Below are 22,465 nucleotides of genomic sequence, written 5' to 3' on the forward strand. Positions count from 1 at the left end.
GTAGTTGAATGTACATAAGAGTCAAAAGTGGAACTTTTTGGACAACATGGCCCCTGTTATGTCTGCTCAGTTACCAAACATTTCTTTCCATATTAGAAACGTCATACCAATAGTCAAGAATGGTGGTGGTGTGATGTTTTGAGGATTTTCTGCTGTCCCAGGACTAGTACAACTTGCCATCATTGAAGGGTCCATTTATTTTGCTTTGTACCAGAGAATTCTAGAGGGAATTTCATGCCATCCATCTGTGAGCTGAGGCTGAAGCAAACTGAATAAGCAAGACTACTTCTGAATGGTTGAAGAAAAAGAAAGATGTTGTTTATTTTCCCATCAGATGACATGCACATTCTTTTAGGCCTACTATGTTTCATTACAGACTAGGTTATAGTTTGAATCGTACCACGCACCAACATGGCAATGTTTATTATAAAAACGTTCCATTCTTTATTTTGAGTTGACTAGCCGCCAGCTTTCCACAGTAAGCTACACTTGGTTGCATTGCCATGGAGTAATTTGTTTTGCATGGACAGTTTTGCACCGGGCCAGCAGGGTTTGTTTAGTATTTTTTTTTGGCCTAGGGTCCCACCAGGGTCAACAAAGCATACAAAACAAATTCCACAAGTACTTTAATACAGGCTATACATATTACTAGAGCTTATATTTTATATTTCTATTTCAAATATGGCATATTTGTGGCAGCAATTTAGATAATGCATTTATCAACTGTTGCTAGCTAGCTTGCTCAATTCATAACAGGGAGAAGGAAGAAAAGCCTGTGTGCTTTATACCTGTATTTCAATCGCATTACCAAACAGCAAACTCGGGTTAATTACACCAAATGTCCCAAGAAATGTACCTAAAAGTAATACAAAGTATTCAGGACTGGACTTTTATTCTGAATGATTTGCCAGTTTTAGGGCAAGGAAATAGTTATTCATGCTTGCTTCACAACGATGTGAAAGAAGGAAGGGAAAATTAGTCGCGAAAAGAATCCAGGGCAGAAGACACAAACCAACAAAATCGGAACTGAAACTATAGCTAGATATTTATTTACATTAGTGTGAATATTAAGAAAATACTATTCTGATAACTAAATATAAGAGAGAGATACGCATCACACAAGCTAAAGCCGCCAACTTGATACATGAACATTTTAGCTAGCCAGCCCGGTGTTGTGCATTAGTACAGGCATTATTAGCTAGTAGCTGGCTAACATTACCAATTTTGACTGTTCTTCAAATCCAGCCAGTAGAGGCTGTTCTGAGACAATACAGCAGGTTGAAAACAGCGGGTTGGTGTGTTGGAAGTTGAAGGTAAGTTCTACCTAGCTAATGACTGCGCTGTAAAACGTAATTGCATACGCAAAGCTTTTGTTCATGTGTAATGTTAACGAACGACGGGGGGATGCGAGAAATGGTTGACTGTCAGTGGTGCGGCCTCTTGCAGTCAGACGAATTGAGTAATACAGGTCCGGACCGTGTACAAAATCTAACCGTGGGCCTCCTGTCCTGGCAGACCCAACGCAGTGAGCATTGTGACAGTATGACATTTAATTTCTAAGCTTCCATGTTTTTGAAGATCGTAATATTTAGTGGAACATGTTTATTATTCGTTTTTTTACTATTGTTTTTTTTTATATATATATAAACTGATCGAAGCATTTTGTCTTCCTTCGCGCAATTTTTGTTAGATATGGTGTCCAAGTAAGTCCTGTAAAACAAACATATTTTCGGTACTCAGCTTGGGGAAATACTTCACCCATGTGATCTGACTTCTAGAATGCAGTGTCATGGGTTGCAGATTAGGCGAGGACTGGTTGTTCACTAATCCTACAGTAGGGTTCTCATACATCCCGTATAATGAATTATGCTTCCCTATATTGAGACAACTAGGCATTTTTATTGAACATGTATGGTTCCCGTGACTTTGCTCAGTGCATGACACATGCCAGGGTTGTGGGTTCGATTCCCACGTGGGGCAGTCCAAAAAATAGAGTACACTCACAAATGAAACTCGCTTTGGTGTTTGCTGAAATTACTAAAATAGCAATACAAAAGTGTATGGGCACAGTACAGTGCATTCCGGATGTTCATTTTGTCAGTATATTGTAAAGATAATACTCTGTGCCCATTCCCCTAGTTTGAGCATTCCCCTGGTCAGAGTGTCAGTGGATCACACTCACAGCATCTCAAGCTGTGGGATTTATGTTAGGAGAGACCCAGGTGCTGCTGTCAACTCAGTAGCTTAGAGGGTGTTAACTGTTTGACATGTTTGGAAATAAGTAAATTTAATCTGGGTTATGGACAACCCATTGGGACCGTGTTTACATTTTGACTGAGCGTGCCACTGTATATGTGAACGTTGGTACGAAGTGTTATTTGCCTTTGTTGAGTACTGTTTTAAACATAGTTATTTTAACGTTATGATAGGATAGGGACTATGTGAGGACGCCAGATGTAGTAATGGTGTACCGGCTAGCTAGAAAGCTACTTCCTGTGTCATAGGTGACTACTTCTCTTACCGTAAACTAACGTTAACATAACCGTGAGAACACAATGTTCAACAAATAGGGGTCTGTGGCCTAGTTAGATAGCTTTAGACATCCCTCATTCTTTGCCTTGCTAACATGTGACCTCAACCCAATTGGATACCCTGACCAATCGGAAAGACAGTGTTCAGAGTCCAGCAGTACAGACAGAGAAACAGAAATGGGACGGAGGATTTGCGTCCTCCTTATTTGCATGATGTTCTGTTACCCATGTCTCGTTCTGCCATTAGGAGAATAATGCTCATTATATGAATCATTAATCACCCCCGTCAGATGATTGTAGGAATGTATTCTTTACACTATGGAGAGCCTTTATAAACACTGGAACTTGACTACTTGACCTCTAGCCTCTCTGTGGGTTTGAGGTAAAAGCTCAGTAGTCTTCTCTGTAGTCATGTGACCGTGGGGTTGACATGCCCAGTGGTCCATCCTAAAGGGCTCTTCTCCATGCTCTGGAGGCAACACGTTGTTCCTGTTTGAATGTTTCGAAAGGAAAATCCTTCCTTCTTTCCTTGGTAAATAAAGGTAATATGTGTTGGATAGACAATGAGTTCTTCAAAAGAAGAAAGCAAGGGATTATCTAGGTGTCCACTACCTAGAGATGGGACAGTAAACTAAAAGTGATCAACACAATGCAGATATTTTTCATCACTATAAGTATCTCATACTACAAACATTAACAGTTTTTTTTTTTCTCCAGGTATTTTATGTATTCTTGTACAGGAAAGTGATGATAGTTAAAGGAGACAGTTTTGGTTGAAAGAGCAGAAGGTTGGATTCAACCGGAGATTCTGTTAGTCCAGTTTCTGCTAAAGTAGAAAGTGGTAGTTTAAATTATTTTTAAAATACTTATTCTATTGCTTATGATTCAAGTAATTTATAAAAATGTTTAAAAAATAATAATTATCGTCCGTGCCTGTTATACTAATGGATAGCAGGGTTCTTGTGCCAAGATGAGAACCAGTGTGTTTGGTCAACCGATATCTATGCAGTAAATTAGACTGTGTGTAAATATAGTCCCCATTGATCATGGACATATCGATGTTGAATTCATCAGTAAAACGAGCAGACAGACAATGCTAATTGACTTTGCAGACATGAAGGGCCACTGACCCAGTTTCTGGGCTTTGACCCCAAACAGCCACACCCAACTGCAAACAGAGAAGGTGACCAAAGGGGTCGAAAGGTGATAGGAGGAGAAAGTAGCTGCAGGGTGGTAGTACAGTACACTAGCTAATGTAGGGTTTGTGTATTCAATGACTATGTATTATATTGACTAGCAATTTAATACCAAATGAAATGTCTTCCCGCTCAGCAGTAGTATTCACAACAAATGATGCAACTTCCCGCTCATATTCCATATTTATGGAGGCAGTACTTGCATTTAACATTATTTACACTGAAAGATCTCCATACCAAACATGGATAGCGAGAGGAAGAGGCTTGTTGCGTTTGCCCTGCTGCTTCACCATAGAGGATTGTGCCGGCAGCACCGTTCCTTTTGGGCTCACCCTATCCTCCAGTCCCGAGCCACCCATGGGGACTACCACAGGCTTGTACAGGAGCTCCGCCTTGACGACGCCTGGTTCCAGGGTTATTTTCATCTTACCAAGGCCGAGTTTGACCAAGCACTGGCTTGAGTGGGACCTTGGATTGTGAGGCAGGACACCCTGTTCTGTCAAGTAATTGGTCCAGTTGAATGTCTCGCCATTTGCGCTGGATATCCGGACACTGCAGTTCTGGATTTTTCCTCCATGTTGGTTGTTGAATAGTGAGGTAGGCTGTGGTAGGAACTTTTCACAGTGACACCGTGGAGAGAAGAACACCCCCTTTCTGATTGGCTATCGTCCAAAGCACACTAGTAAAATTTGTCTCAAATTTGCATATTATAGAGGAGAGCTCTATTTCCCTACAGCTCTCATGCCAGGTCCGTGCTGCCCGGGACCCCACACTGCCTCGTGCACACGTCACGTGACTCCATTGAATGTTCATTGGAGGCAACATTTTGGTAGCCGAGTTGTTTTTAAAACGCCTAGGGGACACGTGAGAAAGCCCTACAGGTGGGAACCCCACATCCCGTGGTCATGGTTTTCTGTATAGCAGTGCTTTGGTTGTCCCGCGCGTGTCTCCCTTAGACTCACAAGTGGTTGGCACACCCATTACATCATTGGTGCTGCCCCTCAGCTCAGCACTCCCATGCCCCCTCCCTCTGTGCGTATGTGCCCCGTGGTAGGTGTGTAGATTTTGGGCCCCACACTACTTGAGTTTCTGTGAAGATCCGGTCTGAAATAAGTGAATGCAGGTGTAGATGGGTATTTTATAGCATGGCAGATGGGGCTTCTGGCTGCTACACATTTATGGAGCCTTATCCTTATTATCAACTTTATTAAGGTTACATTCATATCCCAAGGGTATTACATGCAGTATGCATTTGGAAATACCCACAGGATGGTACTGTCAAGACTGTTGAAAGTATTGAATAATTTTAAAATGTTATTTTTAAAGCAACCAGCTACAAAAAAATGCTAATTATTATATAAAGAGTATTGGGATAAGATGTTACTCTGAATATAGAATACTTCCCAAAATAGTTCATGTTATGTAGTAGATTTCCTTAATGTCAAAGTGAAAAAAAATCTACAAATTGCTAAATTTTGTACAAATATAAAACAGAAAATAACTAATAAGTATTCACTCCCTTTGCTCTGTCACACCTGAATGAGCTGTGGTGCTATTAATTGTTTTAGAATTTATGTAATTAGTTGAATGGATCCATCTGTGTGCAATCAAGTCTCTGGGAGGTCCCGCAGTTGGTTATTACAATTTCTAGTAAAAACTACATTATAAAGACAAAGGAACATTTCAAGCTTTCCAGAATAAGGTTCTTCAAAAGCACCCACCAGGGATGGAGTATAAGAACATTTCCAAGACATTGAATATCCCCCAGAGCACAGTAAAGTAGTAATGGGAGAAACTTAAGCTTTTAAAAATTTTGAGCCAGTAGAAACAATTGCATCGAAAAATAATTCACTGTTTCGAAATGTTCAAAACACTGCACACTGGCGACATCTACTGGTGAAATTTGTAATGCAAGCGGGAGACACCCAGAAAAGAAAAGAAAAACACGTAGTAGTGTAGTGGGTGGCATAAGCAGCCGGTAAAAAATTATGTTGTATTTGTGCACTTTCATAAATAAGGGGACATTTATAGTCCATTGTTAATAAATGGTGAGAATATGACACAACTGTTAATCTGTTCAGAACAAGCCATCATCAAAAAGGAGTATTCCCACGAGAAGGACGCTAGTCAGGGAGACCTGCCAGAGGCCTATGGGAACTCTAAAGGAGTTACAGTCTTCCTTGGCTGAACTGGGAGACACTGTGCACACTGGAACAACAACCCAGTGCTTTACCAGAGTGGCTTTTATGGGAAAATGCCAAAAGGAAAACTCACTTCAAGTCTTGGCTTCAGTTTCCCAGAAGGCATGTGGGAGACTAAGACAGAGTGGAAGAAGATACTATGGTCTGATGAGACAAATAGAGCTTTTTGTCCTTAACACCAAACACTGTTTGGCTCTGTCTAACCCAGCACCTCATCCTGAGAACACCCTCCCCTACTGTTAAGAATGGTGGTTTTAGCACCATGCTATGCAGATGCTTTTCTATGTCAGGGCCTGGAAAGCTTGTGAAGGTAGAGGACAAAATGTATGCAGCAAAGTACAGAAATATTGGAAGAAAACCTGCCGAAGACTGCAAGAGACTTGGGATTTGGTAGAAGATTCATTTTGCAGCAGGACAGTGACCCAAAGCATACAGCCAAAGCCACACTGGACTGGCTTCAAATCCAACGTGACTGAGCTTGAGCAATTTTGGAAAGTTTTTAGATCTGTCATGTACCAACGGTTTACGTGAGATACCAAGCAGCATTCTACTAGGTGACTTGGACCAATCCTGTTGGTTTTGGTGTCTGTGGGCCATAGACTTGCTGGTCATTTTCAAATTTGCTTTGTTTAGACTAACCGATATCTTGATGGAAATAGGCAAGAAAATGTTGTTTTCTATTATAAACACATGCTGGATTTGAGGTTGTCCCTCTCAAGTCATCCATTGTTTCAGGACAATATTGTTGTTTTTTCTATTGCCCATTGTCCCAGTCAGTGCCTGATAAGATTGTGCTGTGTCCATTCCCATGACTGCATCAGGTATGATGGCTTTCTAATAGATTTCTCCTATATGACTCAGTTCAGAGTGTGCACTCAAGTTGGAATTTATGTACAAATCCAATTCCAAAAAAGTCGGGACACTGTACAGTTGTGATTAAAAACAGAATGCAATGATGTGGAAGTTTCAAATTTCAATATTTTATTCAGAATACAACATAAATGACATATTAAATGTTTAAACTGAGAAAATATATCACTTTAAGGGAAAAATAAGCTGATTTTAAATTTCATGGCATCAACACATCTCAAAAAAGTTGGGACAAGGCCATGTTTACCACTGTGTGGCATCCCCTCTTCTTTTTATAACAGACTGCAAACGTCTGGGGACTGAGGAGACAAGTTGCTCAAGTTTATGAATAGGAATGTTGTCCCATTCTTGTCTAATACAGGCTTCTAGTTGCTCAACTGTCTTAGGTCTTCTTTGTCACATCTTCCTCTTTATGATGCGCCAAATGTTTTCTATGGGTGAAAGATCTGGACTGCAGGCTGGCCATTTCAGTACCCGGATCCTTCTTCTATGCAGCCATGACATTGTAATTGATGCAGTATGTGGTCTGGCATTGTCATGTTGGAAAATGCCAGGTCTTCCCTGAAAGAGACGACGTCTGGATGGATATGTTGTTCTAGAACTTGGATATAGCAGTCAGCATTGATGTTGCCTTTCCAGATGTGTAGGCTGCCCATGCCACACGCACTCATGCAACCCCATACCATCAGAGATGCAGGCATCTGAACTGAGCGCTGATAACAACTTTGGTTGTCCTTGTCCTCTTTAGTCCGGATGACATGGCGTCCCAGTTTTCCAAAATGAACTTCAAATTTTGATTTGTCTGACCACAGAACACTTTTCCACTTTGCCACAGTCCATTTTAAATGATCCTTGGCCCAGAGAAAACGCCTGCGCTTCTGGATCCTGTTTAGATACGGCTTCTTTTTTGACCTATAGAGTTTTAGCCGGCACCGGCAAATGGCACGGTGGATTGTGTTCACCGACAATGTTTTCTGGAAGTATTCCTGAGCCCATGTTGTGATTTCCATTACAGTATCGTTCCTGTATGTGATGCAGTGCTGTCTGAGGGCCCGAAGATCACAGGCATCCAGTATGGTTTTCCGGCCTTGACCCTGAATCTTTGGATGATATTATGCATTGTAGATGATAACTTCAAACTCTTTGCCATTCTTCTCTGAGAAACTCCTTTCTGATATTGCTCCACTATTTTTCCCCGCAGCATTGGGGGATTTGGTGATCCTCTGCCCATCTTGACTTCTGAGAGACACTGCCACTCTGAGAGGCTCTTTTTATACCCAATCATGTTGCCAATTGACATAATAAGTTTTAAATTGGTCCTCCAGCTGTTCCTTATCTTTACATTTAACTTTTCCTGCCTCTTATTGCTACCTGTCCCAACTTTTTTGGAATGTATAGCTCTCATGAAATCCAAAATGAGCCAATATTTGGCATGACATTACAAAATGTCTCACTTTCAACATTCGATATATAATCTATGTTCTATTGTGAATTAAATATAAGTATATGAGATTTGTAAACTATTCCATTCCTTTTTTACTCACAATTTGTACAGTGTCCCAACTTTTTTGGAATCTGGTTTGTAATTGAAATTGAAGGGATATCTTAATCAATTCTTAAAATTGGGGTTTGGAAACGGCCATCCTGGAAGTGATTTTTTTGCTTGGATCGTTCTCTTGTCTTTGAAAGGAAAAAAGATCTAGTCATCAGGCTCATTGTGTGTGTGTGTGTGTGTGTGTGTGTGTGTGTGTGTGTGTGTGTGTGTGTGTGTGTTTGTGTGTTTGTGTGTAAAAGAATGAATGATGTCTTCCTCGTGACTCAGCCAGCAGCTTAGAGAACATATGACTGTTATGAATTGAGCTCCAGTTTGACTGGTCCAGCAGAACTGCACTAACTATACAATGAGTACTAAATCACACACATTATAGGACTTTATTGACAATCATTGTAAAAGGTGATAACAATGATGTGACAGACAATAGTTTTGACTTTTGAACTTGAAGTGTCTCCCAGTACAAAGCCGATTCAGAGTAATTCCCCTATTTGTCTTTGCTGTGTCATTTCTTAATGTTATACACAATGTTAATGTTATTTTATTACATGAAGAGAGGAATGTATTCCATTAAACGGGGGGTGGTAAAACATTTGTTCATTGTTTTGGGGGGCAAGAAATATAAATGATCCTACAATAAATCCTGTCAAATAATTTTTTCCCATTATTTAAGATGGCTTAGTTAAGAAGACCTGGCCAAAGGCGTGTATACAAACGGGTGACAAATTAAAGGAACAACCAATAAACAGTGTCTCCGTAAGGTGTTGGGTCACCACAAGCTGCCAGAACAGCTTCAGTGCACCTTGGCATAGATTCTGTGAGTCACTGTAACTCTACTGAAGGAATGGAACACCATTCATCTAAAAGATATTCCCTCATTTGATGATGGTGGTGGAGAGCGCTGTCGTGTCGGGCCAGTATCTCCCATTGGTGTTCAGTTGAGTTGAGATCTGGTGACTGTGAAGGTCATAGCATATGATTCCCATCATTTCCATCCTCATGAAACCATTTGGGCGAACCCTTGTGGATGGGATCATTGTCATTCTGGAAGAGGCCCAATTATAGACCCTTTTCAAAGTCACTTAGATCCTTTTCTCTTTCCATCTTGAGGAAAAGGTCCAGAAGACATTGGCCTGGTCAGAGTTTGTATGCACGCTACAGAGCATGATAGGATATTCATTGCTTAAATGTGCCATCTATTTCAGCGGTATGGAAGCATCCGTGTTCCTCCACTCATTTATTCAGGTTTTTCCTTTTATTTGCCACCTGTCTGTGTATTGCAAGAGGACATTTCTCCCCAAATTATTATGTACCTTCCATCATCCCTGACTAGCTTTTGTTTTGGTGATGCTTAGCTGGCCTCTATCCATTATCATTTCCACCAGTGTTTGGTTGAAGTTAGTTAGTGGAGAAATGATAAAGTAAAAGTCCTAGGCCTACTAATACAATGGTTTAATGTGAATGGAGTAGACAATGAGTGCACACTGGAACGTTTTGTATGTGTGGTTTCTCCTCAGACACCACAGAATGACGTCCAGGAAGAAAGTGCTCCTGAAAGTGATCATCCTTGGGGATTCCGGGTAAGTCACAGTGTATTTGTGTTGTCTTCCTGTTTGACCACGGTGTCTTTGTTGGTTGTCCTCACACATCTGTTTGTCTTCAGTTGATTTATGGCAGTGGGCTTTTCATTTCACTTTCCATCTTCTCTTTCACTGTGTAATCTAGATAAGCCATGAGTGTGCAGACATTATCTGTCTATCTATCAATAAATCATCTACATTAGTATCATTTCAACCCATTTGATTTTGTCGGACCGCTTAAGCAGAGCCAGCCAAGAACAGCGAATGTCTCGTAGTGGTTAGAGACGTGGATTTCCATGCGGGGGTCCAGTGTTCAAGCCACGCCTCTGACAGAACAGAGCATACATTAGGATTTGTTCAGGATAGACAAAAACCTTGCTGGCTTCAAGCTTCAGTAGCTCTGTTTCATAATAAGCCTAAAATAAAACTGTTTGCGGTGGATCGGTGCATACTTTTTGGGGTGATATATCACAGCCCCTTATGCAGTAAAAGAGGATGGGTTTCCACGATTCTCTCGCCTTTTCAAATGACGAAAATGTAAGTTATCGTCACCTATATTGCTAGTTACTGTGTTAATGTCATTCACGAATGAAAGAAAAAAACGAACGTTGTTGTGCCATGAAAGAAAATAGCTTTGGCAGTGTAAAGTTCAACTGTAGTCTCGCTAGCAATTGCTCTATTCTTATGATTATTCCAAATCTGTTTAAATATCAGGCTGTGAATTGGTGTGCCAGACTCCAGGTAGAATACAAGTCTGCATAAATAGCAGGCTGTGAATTGGTGTGCCAGACTCCAGGTAGAATACAAATCTGCATAAATAGCAGGCTGTGAATTGGTGTGCCAGACTCCAGGTAGAATACAAATCTGCATAAATAGCAGGCTGTGAATTGGTGTGCCAGACTCCAGGTAGAATACAAGTCTGCATAAATAGCAGGCTGTGAATTGGTGTGCCAGACTCCAGGTAGAATACAAGTCTGTATAAATATCAGACTGTGAATTGGTGTGCCAGACTCCAGGTAGAATACAAGTCTGCATAAATAAGCCTGTGCCTTAGTTCCCTTGACCATCACAGGCCTGCAGAGCAGTGTTCTTCCTCTAATATACAGCTCCGGAAAAAATGAAGAGAACACTGCGCCTTTTTCTTTCCTTTCCAAAAAAGTTGAAAAGGAAAGTTTTGAGTGAGGAACAGAAGCGTTCCAATTTTAATTTAACCCTTCTGTTTCTCACTTAAAACCATCCTTTTCAACTTTTTTGGAAAGGAAAGAAAAAGGTGCAGTGGTCTCTTCATTTCTTCCGGAGCTTTATTTAATCATATACATTGTCTTCTTTATTCATCACACTGTACTGTGTATGCTTGTATACCTACGTTTGTATAATTGAAGCGGCCAAATGCACAGCTGTGCCTGTCAAAGGTTGTCCCACATTCAAAGGTGAGATCTTACCCGTCTTTTGCCAACCAGCCTTCTTCACTGCACATTCCAGCCCTGTATAAGGGACTGTAGGAGGAGGTACTGTCTGCACAATTAAACATGTTGCACAAGCAATCAGCAAACACCATGATTTCCCTTGAATCCTTAATGATTCCACTTCCACAATGTTGTGTCGATTGATTTGTTCCTCCCGGTCTTGACCTCCAGTGACCTCCCCGGACCACAACGCCACGGCCAGCGCCCTTGTTATATATAAACATACCTAAGATCATCTATACTTACACACCCTGATGTCATTCATACACACCCACATTCATATGTACATACATGCATATCTGCATACTCTCACACACACAACCCTCACCTATAACTGAGCATCCTGTTACCCAACCCAAAAGCGACCTGGAGTCCCATATCCACATTTACATAGAGTGAATGCTTACCCAAAAGTGACCCCCAACACCCAACTTAACTCCCTTTTGACTCCATCTCTCTAAATTCCAGAGATATAACCATCTTTCCAGTACACTACAATTTTTTCATCTCACCTTACAATATATCTCTCTGTCTTGCTATGATGCTTTACTCAATATTGGAACCTTTCCAGTGGTACAATCTCTTCTGATGTAGCCTTACAGATTAACGTTTTACACAAGAGAATAACCATATTTTCCATTGATTGACCGTCAAATCACCAGTCAATATTGTCTATATGTTCATCTCAGTAGAGATACCGTGACCCAACAACCAATTCTGGTTGTTGGGTCACGGAAAGTACCAGATCAGATGGTGTTCTAATTTTATACACTTGTGACAGTCTGCACAGAGCAGTCTGTTCAATTCCCCATGTACTGAGCCTTTTATTTCTAAGGTAATCTTTTACTTATCTGTCTCCCCTTCAATTCCTCAGAGTTGGGAAGACCTCCCTGATGAATCAGTATGTGAACAGGAAGTTTAGTAACCAGTACAAAGCCACCATCGGCGCTGACTTCCTGACCAAGGAGGTGATGGTGGATGATCGGCTCGTCACAATGCAGGTACAGCAACATTGCCTTATTGCATTATTTGATCAACAAGCGATGGTAAAGTACTACTGATTTCAACTTCAAGTTGCAACCAAACATGTCTGATTACATGGCACTGTGAGTGTGATTAGATCTTAGATCAGAGGAAAAACTTTAACCCACTGGCCTTCTGTCACCGTTTCTCTGCTTTCTTTCCTGCCACCATCCTCACGGTCAGATCTGGGACACAGCGGGCCAGGAGAGGTTCCAGTCTCTGGGCGTGGCCTTCTATCGTGGGGCTGACTGCTGTGTGCTGGTGTTTGACGTGACCGCCCCAAACACCTTCAAGACCCTAGACAGCTGGAGGGACGAGTTCCTCATCCAGGCCAGCCCCCGAGACCCCGAGAACTTCCCCTTTGTGGTGCTAGGCAACAAGATTGACCTTGAGAACAGACAGGTGGGTGACTGAGATGATAATAGGTGTTACCCCTAATGATGCTGGAACCAGCTGTACTTGGTTAAAGGTCATTTTACCAGTTCTATTACTACAATCGCTGGCCCTAATGCTACTGTTGCTATGTGATCACCGATGGAGTTGTAGTGAGGGGTGTGAGAGAGGTTCGAAAGGTTTACCACGTAGAAGGTTACCTGGGGACAGATAGGGATGCCAAGTCTGGTTGCTTAAACTCATGTGTGTGTAATTATCAGTAGCCCTACGATCTTGAGTATGAAGATGAACAAGGAATGCTGTCGTAATCTGTATTGAAGTAATAACATTTATTCCAATACATTATTACAGTTACAATACAAGACTTTGGGTAAATAGCAAGCTACAACACAATGTGTTGGGAGGTCTCTTAATCGATGACAAACTCCTAAATATGACTACAACACAACATGTTGGGAAGTCGTTATACCGATGGCACACTCAAAATATTTTGGAGACATGACTATTTATCCTAAAATCAGACATCTAAAACACTCCATCAAATAGTAATTAGCATTACTTCACCATGGCAAACACAATGAACACAAAGGACTGGAACTGTCCCACTTAATCAATACAAAATTATCGAATGGAAGAGGGGTTGCTGCCAGTTGTTGTCAGACATGCAACAAGGACAAACATTTTTAATGTTCTTGTAGAGTTTGATCCATAACCCGTGCAGTACAATAAAGCATATCAGACTATTCTGCCCTTCATGGGGAAATCCAAACACTACAGATAAATGTCCACAATATCATACATTTAGTTACATTCCTGTTTGCTCAGAGTTTCACACCTCTCCAGGTGAGCTCAGGAGGGTGGGGCTGATGGCCCACACCTGGTGTTCCAGATCTTTGGAGAAGCAAATGTTACCCAGGACACTGATTAACATCACCAAGGGTCTGTTGGAGACTTGGTGGAGCCAGACGCTCCTCTTCGTCTATTACACTTCCACTCTTCCTCAACCGACATTTCTTATTACACTACAGAGTTTCCAACCACAGGATTCAATGTTTCCCACTAGCCAGGTATTATCTAATTTCAATTTCAATTTATTAATGGATAGCCTCTTGAGATGCAGCATCTCATTTTCAAGAGGGTCCAAGTACCAGAACATAGATCCACAGCACTAAAAAACAACAAAAAAAATTTAAAAAAACAACAACAACTAATATACACCTTACATCACTACCTTAGGCCTCAAAGCTTTGACATGTTATGACAGTTTCAAAAAAGTACAAGCAATTCATTGAACAATGAGTGGCACATAAAAAGGACAAAGATTGGATTCACGAGAGGTAAATCAATTATCCAGTTATATACCTATGTACATATATACATATCAACATACACTTACATATACATATATACACACACACACACACACACACACACACACACACACACACATACGTATATACATACATAATAGAAAGTCAGGCTTTAATAACATGCACACACCTTAGTTAGATATTGGAATATAGATAACTTGAATCTATGAAAAGAAGAGAGAGACCTCAAGGAAAGAGGAAGGTTATTCCAATCACTGGTTGCTTTATAATGAAAGGATTTACGACCAATGACTGAAAAGATTCCTGGTACAGTAAAGGCAAGAGCTTGCATATCTCTAAGAAGATACAGCGAACTACTTGGAACCAAAAGTTCTCTCAGGTAAGGAGGACAATCAAAGTAGGCACACTTAAAAACAAAAAGAAACCAATGAAAGTCTCTTCTTGCATTCAACTGAAGCCAATTCAATGATGCATACATTACACAGTGATGTGTTTTAAAAGGACACCTCAAAACAAATCTACATAGAGAATTAAAAACAACATTAAGCGGCTTAAGAGCAGCATCATTGGTGTTCATATAAATAATATCAGCGTAATCCATAATCGGCAAAATCAACTGAGAAATTAATCTTTTCCTGACTTTCAATGTAAAACAATTGACAGATCTATAAAGTGTACTGAGACACCCGTATATTCTCTTTATGATATAGTCAATGTGAGGTTTAAAAGTAAGCTCAGAATCCAACAACAGCCCAAGGTATTTAAATTTTGTAGAATTCATCATAGAAGACCCATTAGCAAAATACAGTTGTAAATTAAGAGCACATGGTCTTCTGTGCCTCGTCCCAAACAGCATACAACACGATTTTTCAGTATTCAGCAGTAGGTTGTTTCTGTGAAGCCATTTTTGAATCATATTAAAGTCAACTTGTAACCTATTCTGGATCTGGTGAATATCGGGGTCAGCAGTGTAAATCACTGTATCATCAGCATAGAGATGTATCTTACTCATGGTGCAAATGTGTGATAAATCGTTAATAAAGATCGAAAACAAAAGTGGTCCTAGAGTGGAACCTTGAGGAACACCCTTATCAACCAGTAAGTAATCAGACAGTGAACCTTTAAACGAAACACACTGCCGTCTGTTATGAAGGTAGGAGTTGAACCAAAATAAAGCACTTTGATTCAAACCAATTCCATAAAGCTTATCAAGGAGAATGTAGTGATCCACCATGTCAAAGGCCTTGGTAAAATCAATAAAAATAGCACCAGTTAACTGTCCCTTGTCACAGGCAGAGAAAGTATCATTGGTGAACTTTAATAAAGCTGTAGTGGTTGAAAAATTAGGCCTAAAGCCAGATTGAAATGGTGATAAGATATTATTCTGAGTAATGAATTTCGATAATTGATTAAAAATAATATTCTCAAATATTTTGGCAGTGGAACAGATAATTGAGAGAGGACGATAATTATTCATAATAGAAGCATCACCAGTTTTCAATAAAGGAATAACTTTCGCGCATTTCCATGTAGCAGGGACAGTAAACGTGTTTAAAGACAGATTAAAAAGATCAGCAAGTGGAAATATCAGTATAGTAGCTGCAAGTTTAATATACCTAGCCTCAAGCCCATCCGGACCAGCACTACTATATTCCTTCAGATCAGCTATAGCATTAAACACGTCAATGGGCACTAATGTCTCACTATAATCAGAATCTTCTCCTACATCTCATGTGTTGTTTGTGAATGTCTTCCGTCCATACCCAGGTGACAACCAAGCGTGCTCAGGCATGGTGCCAGAGTAAGAACAACATCCCCTACTTTGAGACCAGTGCAAAGGAGGCCATCAACGTAGAGCAGGCTTTCCAGACTATTGCACGCAATGCCCTCAAGCAGGTGGGTGAAGCCAGGGTGGTCATGGCAGCTTAACTCAGTATTGGTTTTCATCTATATTTAATCTATCATTTTTTCCTTTCCTAAACTATGAATTGTCACTTTATTTCCGATATCTGTAGAATGCTTTTTTTGGTCTTCCTTCCTTTAGAGTCCTTGGATAACCTTACCACTGATCTATCGGTAGTGGGGTTTTAGACACAAATATTTGTCAGCAACTTTAATGGTTTGCTGGTGGAGGCCAATGATGTGTTTACTGTGTCCTTGTAAGGACAATGTCTTTGAATATGTTTATTTAAAAATGTTCTTCCAAATATTTCTCAATATTACCGTAGAAAAAGTTGATGTCACTGTACTTTACTGAAAATATGAAATGTTAATGTGCCATTAGTAATTTGTCAGGGGTTTGAATAATTTTTAAGACCTATATCACTTGCAAAAGAAAAAAGTTTATGCGATCACGAAAAACTGTAAGAACTACAAAAACACATTGGTCCTTTCTGTCTTTTCATTCTCTCTTGTTATCAGGAGACCGAGGTGGAGCTGTATAATGAATTCCCGGAACCCATCAAGCTGGACAGGAACGACAGAGCCAAACCTTCAGCAGAGGCCTGCAGCTGCTGAGGAGCAACATGGACTATCTTCTGTCTGGCTTTCTGGAACAACCCCTTTCTCTCTAGAAACCTGCTTCCCCCTAGGGAAAGGACTGCCCCTCTGGTCTCTGCACCCATGTCACATCCCTTCCCCACCAGAGTTTCCAGTTCCATATGTGTACTGAACATAAGGGGTGTATAGATTTGCACAGGCACCTCTGACACACATCCCACACACATCTTAATGAAGCCAATGCCCAAAGATCATGTGAGAGAAGAATTGATACACCCCAGTAGGCCCCATTTTCCCTGGAGTGAATCCACAACCTGGCCCACCCTTTCTGTCTGTCATGTCCCCTTTGCCTCTCACATTGGGGGGACCAGATGGAGCGCCATGTCCTAAATGTGCAGTGGGGAACTGTAGAAGTGATGGCTGATGCTTCTTGACAAGATAATGTGATGTTATCATTTTGTCATTATCCTGAGACATCTTATCCTCTGTACTTCCTGTTCTTCAGAAGTGTTTTGTTTTGACTTGAAGTTCTATATTGCCTACATAACTGTTGTCAAATAATCAGCTGTGCTAGAAGTTTTTGTTGTTGTTCATATTGGCAGTAGATGTAATGTCTTATGCCAATATGAAACTTATAATTGTTGTTTTTGCACTTTGTTTTACATATGTTTTTTGGCCTTTAATTGTAATAAATTCTGATTTGGGCAACGTCAGCTAGACCGACAAGCCACAAACAACTAAACTGCTCCCACCATCATTTTCTACTACTTCCGGGGAATTATGTCGACACTATAAAATCAAAAGACCGAAGGCTGATAATGTCCTCTCTGTAGGAAGTGGTTGAGCAGCCTCATGTTATAGGGGAAATGTTCATAAGTAGACATTTACATTACATTTTAGTCATTGAACAGATGCTCTTATCCAGGACGACTTAAAATGCAATCATCATAACTAGGTGAAGAGCTGACCACACAAAACCAATGAACATAGATCCTTACATATTATTTGCTACTTAATACTACTACAATTACTGCTACTGATGTATTCCTTTCATTTGTCAACCATCTTGTGTCAACACTGCCATCTCTGTCCCTATTTACATAGGTCTACCGTCTCTCTCCTGTTAACTCAGGTTGGCAGGAATTTAAAGTGCATTGTGTACTAACATTGTGTGGAGATATAATAGCAGGGACAGAAAAGCTGAGCTGGATGTTGTATCAATCACAAAGAACCCGTTCAAGGATTTGCCCTGGTATTAAGCCTACTCTTCTTTATTAATCAGAGCTTTGCCAATGAAGTTGTTGAAAGTGAGTATTCGGATTTCAGAAGTAATGATAATAAAAAGTTTATTGAGTAAGCATTGTTTATTGTGGTATTGTACTTATTGACGTATTTTTAAGTGTGAGTGCATTCCATAGGTGTTGAGCATTGTGCCATGGTGTTACATGGAGCTGGGGTTTTCAACCTGGGATCCCCAGGGTCCCTGGACATTTTAGAGAAGGGAGAATATTTTTTTTCTTTCTTTTTTATCTTAACTAGTGGTTTTGTTGCAGGTCTTTCCTACAGAATGTGATTTGGTTATATGATAATTATTTCTCTGTCCATGTGATAATCATGTTTTTCTTATCTGGTCATTTATGATCAGGCTGAGTGATGCAGCTGCTTTCATTTGGTTCTCACTGTTGTCATTTTCTATGTACTCTCACTGCCCCAAAAAGAGGTGGGGGAGATTAGCATTGAAGTTGGACTAAGTTAACCATAGCATCAATCAAATTTCCAGTAATTCATATGTTGTTCATTCATATCTAGCCAGGTTACAAGGGCTGTTTCTAGCTAAAATCAGTAGACAATTTGTATGTGGAGCTTTAATTATCTTGCGAAAGCCCCATTGGAGGGAAACCTAGTGCACTCTCCAAGATAGCAAACATTTTGACTGAAATTCAGCTTTCAGCATCACATAATCACAATGCCAAAACTACAGTGGAGTGGCTAAGAAATTACAGATAAAATGTCCACATACATGGCCCAGTCAGAACCACAACCTAAATCCAATTAAACATGTGCAGTGTAACTTGAAGACTGCTGTCTATGTTCCCTATTAAACTTGACAGAGCTTGAAAGGTTTTACAAAGATAGCTGTCACATATTGCCAAAACATTGCCGGCCAACCAAGAGCTACACCCTCGGTCAGAGTTGGTGAGTAACGGATTACAAGTATTACAAAAAAAACAGTAACTGTAATCCGTTACATTACTAACAAATATTGTAATCGGATTTCAGATATCAAACCAGGACCTTCAGCATGCACTGGGACGGTTTGCAGCCGAGTGTGAAGCGGTGGGGATGAGAATCAGTACCTCCAAATCTGAGGCCATGGTCCTCAGTCGGAAAAGGGTTGCTTGCCCACTTCAGGTTGGTGGAGAGTGCCTGCCTCAAGTGGAGGAGTTTAAGTATCTAGGGGTCTTGTTCACGAGTGAGGGAAGGATGGAACGGGAGATTGACAGACGGAGCGGTGATGCTTCTGCAGTAATGCGGTCGATGTATCGGTCTGTCGTGGTGAAGAAAGAGCTGAGCCACAAGGCAAAGCTCTCAAATTACCCGGTCTATCTACGTTCCTACTCTCACCTATGCTCATGACCGAAAGGACAAGATCCCGGATACAGGCGGCCGAAATGAGCTTTCTCCACCGGGTGGCTGGGCGATCCCTTAGAGATAGGGTGAAAAGCTTGGTCACCCGGGAGGAGCTCAAAGTAGAGCCGCTGCTCCTCCACATTGAGAGGGGTCAGCTGAGGTGGCTTGGGCATCTGTTTTGGATGCCTCTGGAACGCCTTCCTGGGAAGGTGTTCCGGGCCCGACCCACCGGGAGGAGACCCCAGGGAAGACCTAGGACACGCTGGAGGGACTATGTCTCCCGGCTGGCCTGGGAACGCCTCGGTGTCCCCCCGGAAGAGCTGGAGGAAGTGTCTAAGGAGAGGGAAGTCTGGGCATCTCTGCTTAGACTGCTGCCCCCGCGACCCGGCCCCTGATAAGCAGAAGAAAATGATGATGGATTTCAGATACCTTTAAAAATATTATTACTTTCGGATTACTTCAATTGAAAAAGAAGAGGTTCGCGAAATAATTGACACGTTGTATGTTTTCAGTTTATTATTTAATGTTATAAAAAAAACGTTATTTGAACCAAAATATTAATTGCGCGCCAAATATGTGTGTGTAATCACCATGCGCACAAAGGTGGACGCGCATTACCAGTTTACTGACCGTGACGGAGCAAGGGCTAGTTTACATTTCTCCGGTTTTGGTTAGTTGGATGGCTGGTAAAAACAGAGTATATCTTCGATAATATTAGTCGAGTCATATAAATTGTTATTTAGTTATCTACTCGACGCATAATTCTCAGAACAATGATAGGCAATATGCCTATCTGTTGTTATATATTTTTCAAGTTTTAAGGTTTATTTCTCAAATGCATCGAACAACACAGCCAGGACGAGTTGCACCGAATAACTTTTACAGGAATTGTTTAATAGATTAGGCAATTATTTGTTAGATAGCTGTAATGGCGCTGCCTTCAAGATCAAACATTATATGGAATTTTCCACGACATTTGAGGAGAAAAGGTGTGTTGGGAAGCACTCTGCCAAAGGGTAATTTGACGCGGCCACATCAACTCCGTCCATACAGGTGTGATTCTGCTTGCTTTGCATCTATGAAAATTGTGTTCATTGGTTATTATTGGCTGCTGACGTCATTTACTTTAAACTAAGAGGGCAGATTTATAATCACAGTTTATTTCTTTCATTTGCGTTTTGAAAGTCCAAAACTGGTGGCCATAATAATCACAGGTTATACGTTCGCGTGGGTAAATCTTATTTATAAGCGGGTGTTCATTCGCGTACGGGTGTTTCTGCAACATTTTGACAATGTTGTGGAGCAAATCGTCGAACTACTGCAGATTAAGTTTATGCGCGAAAAGCAACGGATATCTTATTTTTTATATACAAAAATGTCAATACCCTTTTCGAGTAATTGCCATTTATTTTTCAACATTATTTTGAAGCAATTAAAAACATGAATATAACACAAATAACATTAAGCATAATTAGATGTTGGGTTATGTTCTGATTCTGGAAGATCGAGGTTTATTAGATTAATTGGAATGACTGAATATCTGACAGACATTTAGCCTGTAATGCAGAGATGTAGCCCAATCACATTGAAGTAAAAAGCAATGGTTTAGAAACCCATTTCCAAAGGCACAACGCATAAGGTAAAATGCAAATTCCGTTTTGGCCAGCTGTAAACTAACATTGATTAAACCCGGTGTCCAGTTGGTTATAGGCATTTCCAATGCCTCTTAATATGTAATATAAGTAATCTAAAAGTAATTAAAAGTAATCTAATGGCGTTACTGAAAAAGTTACGTTACTAATTACAAATGTGGACAGGTAACTTGTAACTGATTACATTTAAAACCTACCCAACCCTGTCCCCGGCCAACCGAGAGGAGCAAAGTCACCACACCCAATAGCTACGCCTTAATGCGACTGGAGATGTAGAACTCTTGCGTGGGTCTGGTTATTATATATTAGCAGGGGATGGTGGGCAGTGCCTGACCAGCGCACCTATGGATGCGAATGGGGGGCGGGAGGAGACAGTGTAGTTGGCAGAAGCCCGTGCATTGTGAGTTATCTGACCCGTGTACCATGCTGTGTGTGTATTGGGTATTTTGCTGTATATACAGCAGTAGCCTGTGGTATGCTTTGCTGTTTTAAGGGCGAATAGCCTGGGTGTTTGCTGTGTGAGCCTGTAACAACGTGGTTGTGGGGTTGTTCACGATTGTGGCTGAAACCGAGTGCCCCGGGAGTTATTCAAAAAAGGGTTACCGTACAATATGTTGGCCTTTTAGAATCCAATAATTTGAATGTATTCAGTGATTAACTTTTTTAGTGTGCTAAACTGTACATTCTGTCAGCGTTTCCTGGGGATCAATCTGAAACCGGGTGTAAGTGATCCTAAGTGGAAAAACCCTAATTTAAAATTGACTGGAATCACTTTCACAACGTTACAAATATAAAGTGATGTACAGTTTCTCTAGGCACAAAGTTATTTTCTGAACCCACTGAAATCGTAACGAGGACTGTAACGGATCGGTCTGTTTGTTCGTTTACGTGTCACTGGTGACTTCTCCAGCCTTACTATGCATTAATTTTTGACAAACTTGGGGAGTCGTGTCCGTGTCTCCCAACCCTTTTTAGTTACTGTATCATCAACAGAATTTTGCTCTGCTCGGATAACCCCTGAAGTAGCCTTCCCCTCATGTTAATTTCACTAGAATGCTATTAGTGTTTAAGTACCCCCTGTGGAGATGCCAATTAGTAACCCTGGTTGGGAACCACTATTTTAGGCTAATGGTTCATTTCTGTTCGGCATTTTCAAAAATACGTTTATTGGCACAAGCATAACGTCCATTAACCCGCGTGCTTGTACATTTTGGGGTTGTTTGCTTGCACATGTTATTCGATTATGTTTGTTAGGAATAGGAATTACAAAACCTAAATTGCGTGGATTAATAGCATCCGGATTGCGCGTGGTGATGGTGTAGACCTCGATTTGTGAATAGGCTGCCACGCGAGGGCGTTTGCTGTGTTAGTTTAGATTATTGAAACGTTTGGTATTGCAGTGGTATTTCATTTATCATTGATAGCCGTGATCAATTTATATTTGGCATACTCTACACTGTTAGTTTACAAGTCGTATTTTGTCAAATAATAAAACACTGTTAAGTACTTTGATCCTGAAGTGGGTGCCCCCCTCCTTTTT

The 22,465-nt window shown here is 40.8% G+C and overlaps 1 protein-coding gene across 1 annotated transcript; it reads left to right on the plus strand.

Moving 5' to 3' along the window:
* Window positions 1–930: 930 nt before the first annotated feature.
* LOC105017191 (ras-related protein rab7) lies at window positions 931–17,384 on the plus strand. Its single transcript, XM_010881593.3, has 6 exons — window positions 931–1,313; window positions 9,868–9,930; window positions 12,271–12,397; window positions 12,603–12,821; window positions 15,911–16,039; window positions 16,565–17,384. Exons 2-6 carry the CDS (start codon window positions 9,878–9,880, stop codon window positions 16,658–16,660), a joined length of 624 nt encoding a protein of 207 aa, XP_010879895.1. The 5' UTR covers window positions 931–1,313; window positions 9,868–9,877; the 3' UTR covers window positions 16,661–17,384.
* Window positions 17,385–22,465: the final 5,081 nt, after the last annotated feature.

This window comes from Esox lucius, chromosome 17 (assembly GCF_011004845.1).
Source record: "Esox lucius isolate fEsoLuc1 chromosome 17, fEsoLuc1.pri, whole genome shotgun sequence".
NCBI lineage: Eukaryota > Metazoa > Chordata > Actinopteri > Esociformes > Esocidae > Esox > Esox lucius.

Coding starts and splice junctions, on each gene's coding strand:
- LOC105017191 (XM_010881593.3), top strand. CDS start 9,878: ATGACGTCCAGGAAGAAAGTGCTCCTGAAAGTGATCATCCTTGGGGAT. Junction 9,931..12,270: donor ATCATCCTTGGGGATTCCGG/GTAAGTCACAGT, acceptor TCAATTCCTCAG/AGTTGGGAAGACCTCCCTGA. Junction 16,040..16,564: donor CACGCAATGCCCTCAAGCAG/GTGGGTGAAGCC, acceptor TCTTGTTATCAG/GAGACCGAGGTGGAGCTGTA.